Source organism: Malania oleifera, chromosome 6 (assembly GCF_029873635.1).
Source record: "Malania oleifera isolate guangnan ecotype guangnan chromosome 6, ASM2987363v1, whole genome shotgun sequence".
Taxonomy (NCBI): domain Eukaryota; kingdom Viridiplantae; phylum Streptophyta; class Magnoliopsida; order Santalales; family Ximeniaceae; genus Malania; species Malania oleifera.
The window spans coordinates 56,394,557-56,405,659 of record NC_080422.1 but is presented as its reverse complement, the minus strand read 5'-3'; the positions used below and the strand labels follow the sequence as shown (position 1 = coordinate 56,405,659).

The 11,103-nt window shown below is 39.4% G+C and overlaps 1 protein-coding gene across 3 annotated transcripts in view; it reads left to right on the top strand.

Moving 5' to 3' along the window:
* The first annotated feature begins 337 nt into the window (after window positions 1-337).
* The window catches only part of LOC131156979 (bifunctional dethiobiotin synthetase/7,8-diamino-pelargonic acid aminotransferase, mitochondrial), a 134,460-nt gene continuing 123,694 nt past the window's right edge, over window positions 338-11,103 (top strand). The window contains exons 1-4 of one of the 3 annotated variants that reach the window (XM_058110768.1): window positions 338-1,337; window positions 2,242-2,412; window positions 3,461-3,722; window positions 3,964-4,044. In XM_058110768.1, the coding sequence (XP_057966751.1) occupies window positions 574-1,337; window positions 2,242-2,412; window positions 3,461-3,722; window positions 3,964-4,044 (1,278 nt within the window). In that variant the 5' untranslated portion in view covers window positions 338-573. The remainder of the gene's footprint in view (window positions 1,338-2,241; window positions 2,413-3,460; window positions 3,723-3,963; window positions 4,045-11,103) is intronic. The other 2 variants (XM_058110770.1, XM_058110769.1) reach the window with 2 other exon arrangements.

Sequence of the window (11,103 nt, the reverse complement as noted above, 5' to 3'; positions counted from 1 at the left end):
CACTTAATTAGAGAATAGATGAGATTATTGAATAACTCAGTCACATCCTAAAAAACAATAATAAACAAATCAAAATTAAGAGAAGCACTCGTGATTTTTTATAGTGGTTTGCCCAATTGTGAGCTACATCTATTTCTCATCCAATCTGCTTAATCTTTTTAATATTATTTGATTTTTAAATATAAATCTAAAATATAAGTGCTAACTTAACACTTCAGTCTTTTTAAAAATAAGCATTTTGCCAATTAATAATTGCTACCGATCAACGATGAGAGTGAAAAAATGGAAATCGGAGAGAACCATTGAAAATGCCAAGGCAGCGGTTTGAAGCCTCTTTAATTTATTTTCGAGTGAAAACCGTCCACAAGTCCATCACTGTTTTACTATTTTACCCTTGTTTACACTGGGATTTTGTTGGCTGATGTTCAAAAATGGAGGGACAATTTTTGACCGGAGACGAAGCGGGAAATCCCTCTTCCTGGCCCTCTGCGAGCGTAGAAGGGCAGCTCCTTTCATAGTGTCTCCGTTACTCCCTCCTCTACCTCATCTGTTCCCGTTGGTTTCATTTTCAGCATGTTCCTTCCGGCCTCAGCTCTCCTCACTCACCGTCGCCGCCGCATCATCCCCTCCGCAACCCTCTTCCTCCGCCTCGGCCTCCGGCGTCAGTCTCTCTGCACCGCCGTTTCACCGCCACTGGAGTACACTCTCTCCCACCCCATCTACTCGGTCTGGGGCGCCAACACCGGTCTCGGAAAAACCCTAGTCTCCACCGGCCTCGCTGCCTCCGCTCTTCTCTCTCCTTCCTCATCCCCCACCAAGTTCATCTACCTTAAACCCGTCCAGACCGGCTTCCCCGCCGACTCGGACTCGCGTTTCGTCTTCCGCAAAGTGTCCGAACTGTTTCGCCGCCGTAAGCCGCTTATCTCTATCTTCGCTTCGAATCACGTCCTCAAAGCGTCGGACGCCGCTGCGGAGGCGGTGTTGGGTCGAGTTGAGTCCGAATTGGGAGGCGCCGGCGACAGTGGGATGAGAGATTTGGGGTGGTATGAGGAGAGTAAGTTGCATGGCTGGGAGGATAGTGGGGAAGTGGCGGCTTCGGAGTTGATTTGTAAGACTATGTATGGATGGAGAGAGGCCATATCACCGCATTTAGCGGTGGAAAGGGAAGGTGCGGTTGTAGGGGACTCTCTGGTAATTGAGATGCTGCGAAAGTGTTTGGGAATAGGTTTGGAAAATGAGAGTAAGAGCAGTAGGGTGGATATATGGAGTGTAGTTGAGACTGCTGGAGGTGTTGCTAGTCCGGGGCCCTCGGGATCTCTTCAGTGTGACTTGTATCGGTATGTGCCAATTGCCCCCTGTTCGTAATTTATTTATTGTGTAGAGAGGAAATGGATGCTCTAGATGTATCAAACATTGAAGTGTTTCCTTGAATCTAAACTATTTTTCAGTAGTTTGGATAGTAACACATCGCTTGTTTATTTATAAGAAAGAGTCTGTAAGATAAACATACACGCACCTTTTCAATTCTACAGGAAATATTAAAAAATGCCTGAACTTTTTGAATCTTTAGTCTAGTATTTCTCAAATTTTTAGCTGAGGTTACAAAGAACAAACTTTCAGCTGAGAGTTTTCTGCTGAAATTTTTATCTGTTTACTTTTGGGTCCTAATTCAATCTAGTTATGAATAGGAAGTAGCCACTGAATTTTCCGTTGGGAAATATTGGGTAAGAAGGATAGTCACCACTGCTCTCCTCTTTCTAGAACATTTTCCTTGCCCTCCCTCCCTATCTGCACTGGTGGGGTCTGTAAGCTTGATTTGTCCATATAATTCACCTCTAGCAGCCATAAAAAGGAGCCTCTTACATGAGAGCTTGAGGTTGAGCACTCCGAGCATTTGCGGCACGTGTAGTGAGTGTGTATTATCTGTATGCCTGCAAATAATTAAATGTAATCTAGTTCTTTTATGTTCTTTGACAAACTGGTTCACATGTATGAAATGGGCTTTGGGGCTAAATCAAACTTCTAAGCTGGTCAATCTAAATTGCTTTAAAATGGATTTCAGACAAGAAATTGTTCAAAAAATTGCCACCTTATTTGCATGAATGGCTGGCTGGAATGCGTAAATAGATTTTATAATTGAGTAAAATATTTGTTTCTATATGTTTCTTCCATTTATGCAGAATTTTTAAAGTTAATTTCATTTAAAAAAATTTATTTAGTTCTTTTTTGACATGTTTTCAGACCTTTCCGCTTGCCGGCTATTCTTGTTGGAGATGGGCAGCTGGGTGGTATTTCTGGGACAATTTCAGCATATGAGAGTTTAAATCTTCGAGGTTATGATGTTGCTGCTATTGTTTTTGAAGATCATGGCCTAGCGAACGAAGTGCCATTGTTGTCTTACCTACGAAACAAGTAACGAATATCCTCTACTCTGAAATTTTGATCTCTTGATTGTAGCCCCTTTATTTAATTAAAATTTTGCAAAAAGAAAAAAAAACCGTATCTGGAGCAATGTGTCCCCTTCAACTACTAGAGTAGCATACCCCCAGCACCAAAAAAACATGGGAAGTTGCATGGGCAATTAGTGTTTATATGCCTGATCATGTTGGTTGGGCCTTGGGGTCTTTTAGCATTAGAGCACGCTTTTTCTTAAAAAATGTAATGGAAGCTATTGGGAAGGAGATTGATGGAAGAATTTGGCCAAAGTTATCATTGTGTTTAACTCTATGAATTGGCTGATTGAAAGGATTGTTTGTCATCTATTATTCCTGTCTCTCTCTTCTCATGGCAAAGTAGGTTCAACTCAAACTTTTAGCTTGCCACAATCTGGGCTCAGGAGTCGGTCAGTTGCATCTCTTGAAGTTATACCAGACAGGCTAAAGCTCCATATTTCGTTCTTGTAAAAAGAATGGGCAGTGGGAAGGACAGTTTGGATTGCTAAGAAAAGACTTTTCAGTGTAATAAAACATTGACTGGGGTTCGGAATACTCAATTACTTTTTATGTTGCATGTGCAATGTTCGGTACTTCTTGTGCTGAAGGAGTGAATTGCTCCTGCAAAATTGTTTTGGGGGAAGGAGGTGGCATTGTTCCAACAAAAAAATAATTTTGTCTTTGCGTCCATTTTTTCTTTTGTGAAACTCCAATGAGATAAGGGGGGCTTATTGTCGAAAAAGCATAAAGTTATTATGCATTTTCTCCTGGTTGGTGGGCTTGGTATTTTTGTGAAGAAGCAACTACAGATATTTTTTAAAGGACAAGTGCAAGTTGGAGGGCAGCCTGTCCTAGAGAAAAGAAGAAATGCACTAGAAATAAACTAAGCTGCAAGAGGCAACTTGTAGAAACAAAAGAAATAAATTAGGCCTGCAATATTCTCCATATTTTCCCTGTTTCTCATGCACCGAAAAATTTATGTTATAGTTATTTATTGAATAACCTTTTTTTTTTCCCTGTTTTTTTAGGGTGCCTGTGCTTGTTCTGCCGCGTATTCCACAAGATCTATCAAATGACCTGATGGAATGGTTTGATGATTCTCATGATGTATTTAGTTCTCTTAAGGAAATAATGCTGTCTACTTATTTTGAAAGAATACGAAAGTTGCAAGACATGCCAAGAAAGGCAGAAGATATCTTGTGGTGGCCGTTCACTCAGCACAAACTTGTACATAAAGAAATCGTTACCGTAATTGATTCACGTTGTGGTGAAAACTTTGCAGTCCACAGGGTTAGTGTCATGAGGTGTTTAATTGCACTGTTTTGAAGTGGTTTACTTATATTTGGTCAATAGCAATTATTTGCTTTAAAATTTGAAGCTGTTTTGATCAATTGAGAGGGCATCATTTAATATCATCACTTTGATGAGAGATAATGTGATTTTGTCTTTTGATTCTGGGTATATGTAAGACATTGCCAATGTCTTTCTTCCGAGTTCTTTAAGGTGCCATTAATTACAGTTTCCATTGTAGGTCGGAAATAGTGATGTCATCACTCAACAATTTGATGCATGCGCTAGTTGGTGGACTCAAGGACCTGATGCTACTTTACAGGTCTTCTCTTTAGTTATATAAGATGTAGGACAGCACAATTATTAATATGCTTGCATACTGTGTCAAATTACTCGTCTTGTGTTGGTAAGAATTTAGTGTCATTCCTGCCTGTAATCATTATAGATTTTTCCACCTATAGGGCTTTCTTCGCAAGTTAATTTGTTGCTGAGAGCAATGTATTTCTTAGGGCCAACAATCTTTCCATTTTTGATGATGACAAACCGTTGTCTTCAAAGATAGCAAAGTATAGGTCAATTCAGTAACTAAGACTTCCCTTCAATATACAAGCCATTTGGGTGACTGAGGACAAAAGTTTGTTAATATTTCTACATCTTCTGGCATCTCAAAAAGGGTAAGCTCACTTGGGTTTTCAACAATTGCAAACAAAGAGGATGAGGAAACTAGGTGGAGTAATAGTCAGTTTCCTTAAGTATGAAATATGGATCCATGGACCCATGAAAAAGAAAAAATAATGCATGAGAAGTATACAAACAAATAGATATCCATGAAGCAGTAAGTCATTCATTAAAGATAAGTAACTGATGTGTTCCAAAAGAGAAAACATCCAAAAACACCAATAGTATCCAAACATCCAAGTATCCATATGACAGACATTCCTGAAAATCTAGCATAAAATCCAGTAACATATCAATCATCAAATTATCTGAAATAGAATTCTCTCTCTCCTATCCCCAGTTTCTTGGATGTCTCGCTGACCATGTGGTGGTTGGCTCCAGCCTCTTGGCATAGTCTGTGTGCCCCTACTAGGTTGAGCAATAGCAGTGTCTCCAGCCTGTTGCGGTCTCTCTCCTTTGCCCTGTGGCCTCTGCTTTAGGCCTCTGTTTGGCACCACTTAATAGGTACTTAAATAATTTAGTTTGAAGTATTTGTAGTAAATAAGTAGTGTGTGGTTCGTTGTAGGAAAAATACTTATTACTCTAATGTCATATTTGGTTTGCAGAATGGAATGAGGTGGAAATGGAATGGAATAAAAAATTAAATAGATAACATTTAGGAACTAAGCAAAAAATTTGATTTCATTCCATTCCATTTCTATGTACCAAATGTGCATAAGTACTTATAAAAAATCTCTTAAACAAGTTCTCTATGTAGTAGTTAGGACATGCTTATCTCTACTTATAAGATGCTGAATGATATATACTTATATTATGCCATTATAAAAATATATATTAATGTCATAGTATAATAATATACAATATTATATTATGACATAATGTTGTAATATGATATATACTGTTTGTTTTTATCAGCAAAAAGAAAATATATTATTATTTTAAGGCATCAAGGGGATGCCGACCCGTGCTACAAAACATCAACCACCTTGTAGAGTGTCACAAACATCAAGGATTACAAAATGATCATTAACAATGTTCCCACTAAGCCAGATGGAGATGGCAATAGACCATTGGGCTTTGCAGGTCTGAAGCGGAGTAGATGAATCTTTGAGGGCTCTCTTATTTCTTTCTTTCCAAGGCCACCAAAATATGGCAAGAGGGATGAGGTTCAAAGCCTTTCACTTCTTCTTTGTGGCTCTAATGCCTTTCCAAGCCCAAATCTCCCCTCCAACTGAATTTGCTGTAACCCACTGCTGCCCATTCAAGGGAAGAACCAAATTCCACATGGTCCTTGTCCAGGGGCAGCGGAGAAGAATGTGGTTGGCTAATTATACATCAGCCATATAGAGAAAACACCGATTCCTGACTGTAAGCCCTTTTTCCATGTAGATTGTCGAGGGTAAAAATATTTCCATGTACGGACTCCCATGCAAAAAAGGCAACCTTTAGAGGGGCTGCTGTCCTCGAAATGTGAATCCAAGGGGAGTTATTGCTGTTTGTTTTCAATGGTGAGAGCTTCCTATAAAAAGATTTAACAGAGAAAACGCCATTTTTGATCAAATTCCCATTTGGGCTCATTGGGATGTTTTGGTGACGGAAATTGTATAAAAATCTATAGAATTCGGAGTGTGTGTGAAGTTCCCAATCTACCATGTTCCTTGTAGAAGGAATGTCCCAAAAAATTCCTTGATCAACGATTTGGAGATGATGATTGGTAAGGGCATTTTTGTCTCAAGCCAAGTTGTAGATGGAAGGAAATGCAGCTCTAAGATTATGGATCTCGTGCCACGCATCATGCCAATAGTACATTGAAAAGTTACAAATTAAAAAAATCATCCCATCCTTTCCTAGTGAATTTCCAAAAACCCACTCCATAGGGACCTCTTCCGTTGTTTGTTGTCCAATCATTGTACTAGCCCATATTTAGAAACAATAATATTCCACCAAAGGCCATCTTTCTCCTTCATGAACCTCCATAACTACTTCCTGGGGAGGGCTTTATTGAAAGCGAGAAGGGATTTCAACCCTAGACCTCTTGAACAAATGGGTTGTTTGACCACTCTCCATCTAACAAGGTGGTATTTAAACTCTTCCCCTTAGCTTCCCCAAAGAAATCTTCTCTGAATTCCCTCCAATCTCCTAGCAATTGAGGCTAGTAAGAGAAGCAGACACGTGAAGTAACTTAGAAGATTTGTCGAAGGGCTTTGGATAAGTGTCAGTGTGCGTCCTTTGGATAAAAAAATTTCTTTTCCATCCTACTAATCTCCTTTCAAACTTTTCAATAATAGGGTCCTAGATTCCTTTATCTTTGAATTTGGCTTCAAGAGGGAGACCAAGGCAATTAATGGGAAAGGTTCCCATCTTACAACCCAAGAAACTAGTAAGGAAAGTCCCTTGTGTTCTCCTTAATTGAAATAAGCCCACTTTTGCCAATGTTCACTTTTAGGCCTGAGACGGTCTCAAACCCTAACAAAATGCATCAGAGGTAGAGGATATGGAGGGGAGGGGATCATCTTCACAAAAAATAATAGTATCATTTGTGAAAACAAGATGAGAAAGTTCTGTTATCCTTCCATCTCTGCCCACCTTGAGACCTCTAAAGATCCCTCCTTCTATAGCTTTAATCAGCATGAGGCTAAGAACCTCCATGACCAAAATAAACAGAAAAGGGGACAAGGGATCTCCTTGTCTCAAGCCTCTCAAGGAGCGAAAGAAATCAAAAGGGCAACCATTAACAAGAACTGAGAAGCATGGGGTTTTGATACTTTGAGCAACAAATTGCACCAAAGCACACCAAAGCCCTTTTTCCTGAGGAGATATAGAAGGAAATTCCAGTTGACATGGTTGAATGCTTTCTCCATATCTAGTTTGCACGCTATTCCCCTGAAGGGAAACCATTAATGAGTATTAAGAAGCTTGAGGTTTTGATACAGTGAGTAATCCAACTACACCAAAGCACACCAAAGGCCATTTTCCTGAGAAGATAAAGAATGAAATTCTAGTTGACGCGATCGAATGCTTTCTCCATATCCTGTTTGCACACTATTCCCCTTTTTCTCTCCTTTAGATAGGCTTCCACCACTTCATTTGCAATAAGGGCAGCATTGATAATCTGTTGTCCAGCCACAAAAGCATGTTGTTACTTGATACTAACCAATGACTTCCGGTATTGCTTTTTTGAACCTTTTAGCAAGTACTTTGGCAATGATTTTATAAATGCTTCCCACCAAGCTAATGAGGCGGAAATCTTTGATGCTAGCAGCCCCAACTTTCTTTGGAACAAGAGTTACAATGGTGTTGTTTATGCAACTGACAAATTTTCCTGATCTATGGAACTCCTCGAACATGTTTAACAAGTCATTATTGAGGAGGCTCTAGTTAGTCTCGAAGAAAGCCAAGGAGAAACCATTGGGCCCACGTACTTTATTTCCATTGCAATTTTTAATAGCTTGGAGTACTGTTTCTTCAAAAGGTCTCTTAAGTGGAGGAATTGAGGGATTTGAAATTGATCCCATCCACTCTAGGTCTCCAAGACTTGAATTCAATATAGAGGTATTTATAAAAATCAAAAATTCATTTTCTAAAGTCCTCTTCCCTGGTTAAGGTGACTTCTCCAATTTCAATATAGAAAAGGGTGTTACTTCTACGGTGAGCATTTGCTATCTGATGAAAGAATTTTGTATTACGGTTCCCCTCTTTGAGCCATGGAGCTCTAGATTTCTGCCTCCAAGATTAATAACCTTGTACAATTCCTACTTAAGCATAACCCTTTTGGCTCTCTGATCATTATTAAAACCTTGGATTAATTCTTGCTCATCAATCTCTTTGATGCCATTAAGGATAACAGTCTTCTTCGCTTGGACATTCCCAAAGGTGTTTCCATTCGAAATTTTAAGCTTTTCTTTTATTCCTTTTGGCTTTGAGATGAGCACAAAACTAGCTATCCCCATGACTAGAATACAAGACCACCAAGTTTTCACCGACTCCCTAAAACCATCATGCTTATTCCACATATACTCAAACCTTTGAATCATGTGAGGAAAATGAAGTTCCAATTAAACCAAAATTAGGAACCTATTGATCCTTGAAAAGGAAGGTGGCTCCTTGGAGTTGGGCCAAGTGAAGTTGCCACCAATGAGAGGGAGATCAATAAGGGCATTCACATTGATAAAGCGAAGGAATTCTCTCATGATATTGGTTTCAAGGCTACCCCCACTTCTTTCATGCAGATATACAATCATTTTGAAATCACTTCCAATAATTTGAGGAGCATCCCATCTACTCCTTATCCCAAAGAGCTCATTCCAAAAAGGAGACCTAGGGGGTCCTTTGCCTAGGCCACACACCCCTACGAAAATCCACAGAAAGTTATCGTTCGTGCTTTTGAAACAAACAAGAGACTGGGAAGGAGTTTATGGAGTGGTCCAACAATTCCACAACACTAGGCTTTCACAAGACTAGAATACCCCTTGAGCTACCTCCTACTCGAAGGGATATCTAGTCATAGGCTTCTTGGCTCCACTGTCTCCACCTTAGTTTCTTTCAAGCACACGACGTCATCCATCCAATCTTTAAGAAAGGACTTGATTACGCTTCTCTTAACTTTGTCATTGAGATCCCTCACGTTCCAGGAAATGATTTTTCTTAACATGATTCAACACAAAGGCTTCGACTGCTGCATGCCTCTTCCATTTTTGAGCATCCCCTTGTTTTTCCAACTCATTGTGCATTCCAAGTGCTTTAATTCCCTAGTGGTATCCAAATTTCTGATGCTTCCCACAGTTTTTTTATGATTGCTTCCCAAATCCTCTCTTCTCTTGCTTTCAATATCCTCAAACAACAGTAAGGCTCTATCATCAAACCCTTCAAAGGACACGCATATGGTTTTGCTTACCGATTTCAGCTTCCGAAGGACCCAAACAGATACCTGCATGTGAGTGCTGTTTGAGTCCAAGTCATTCAAAGTTTCAAAATTGGGCCTATCAACCAAATCCTCGAAATTGGGATTGGCACCCAAAGTGTCATAGCAAGTACTAGGAGCTGGGACAAGGGCTAGTCTTCCAGTATCATTTGGACAATTAGGAGGTTCCCTTTCCAAGACCATCTCCTCTTGAGCTGCAGCCCCCTGTGGGGGGATGTCTGTACGGGGACAGCCTTCCCAAAGTGGACTTGCTTTTTGGCAACTTCCAAAGGACCATCATGAAGCTTAAAGGGAGAAAAAATGTTGGGATTGGACTTTGAGCAGTTAAGTGGGATTGCAAAGCTGAAAAAGGTCCCCTTGTCTATAGCTCCAAGGCTTGAGTTAAGGCCCACCCAGACATCCTCAAATGAGACAAAGGTTTTGGGACTGCCTTTATCAAGCTTGAGGAAATCCAAAGAGTCACCTACAACATTGCTCTTCTCCCCCACAAAACTTGCAAAGGAATCATAAGCGCTTATTTGTCTTCACCTCACCTATCAGTTAGGTGTCAAGCCACCATATCGTAAGAGACTCAAAGGCTTGCCACAATGAGGGCAAGAGCACACAGGAGCTGTACTATTGAGAAATGGTTCAAATCCATTGGGGAGGTCATAGGATGCACTATTGACAAAGGTTTTGGGGCTGCCTTTATTTTTCTTGAGGAAATCCAAAGAGTCACCTGCAGCACTGCTCTTCACCCCCGCAACACTCACAAAGGATCATAAGCGCTTACTCGTTTTCCCCTAGGCCTGTGGGTTAGGTGTCAGGCCACCACTCAGTAAAAGACTCAAAGGCTTGCCACAATAAATGATAGCATAATAGCTTGATATTATAGCCTATACTATATAAAAGTACAAGTAGCGTAAAAGATATTTGGATTATAATAACCTTAATTTGATTCTAACAAATGTATCCTTTTATTCTTTACAAGTGAACTCATCAACCTTTAGTTTTTATTAATCAACATCTAATTTTAAAAATAAAAATAAAAGTAATTTTTCATAAATAAGCTCTTCCTATATTTTTTATTGTTAATTTCTTATGTTTAAAGAATCTACATCAATAAAATATTCATGTACATCAACATAAAATCAGTTTCAGACAGAATTATATTGTTGACTAATCTGAAATAGTGTAGTAATTATCTTTTAAAATCAACCTAATTGTGAATCCTCAAAACCCTAGCCTCTAGATCTTGACAACCCTAATTGGTCTGGAGCTGAGCTCTGGAGAGAAATCTTTTCAATGATAAATGCCCAAAAACCTCCTGGTGAAGTGGCTGAAGACACTTATTTATACTAGGCATAAGGCTTCCAATAGAAGCCAACTCCTATTTTGCACATGGTTCCCTCTAGAAACTTCTGAAGCCCCACCAAAAATAACTTCCATCACAAAATGCCCCTGACTATTACAAAGTGACCCCCCTTAGAGCTAATTTGACCAAACTAAGTCCCAAATTCTGGAATTACAAAAATGCCCCTAGAACCCATGAATATCAACACTTGACATAAATAGAATTTTAAATTAAGATTGTAGAATTGCATCATTGATAAGGGAAACATGCTTTTTGGGTTCATGGACTCCATCCCAACACCCACAAACAAAACGAATCAACAAAAAGGATAGACAAATCACAAACGCATTGATATTGCACTGCTGCAACCCCAATTAATAGTGACAAGTAGCCTTTGAGAGCATTAAATTTTTATTTATTTATTTATTTTTTAATTTTTATGACCAGTA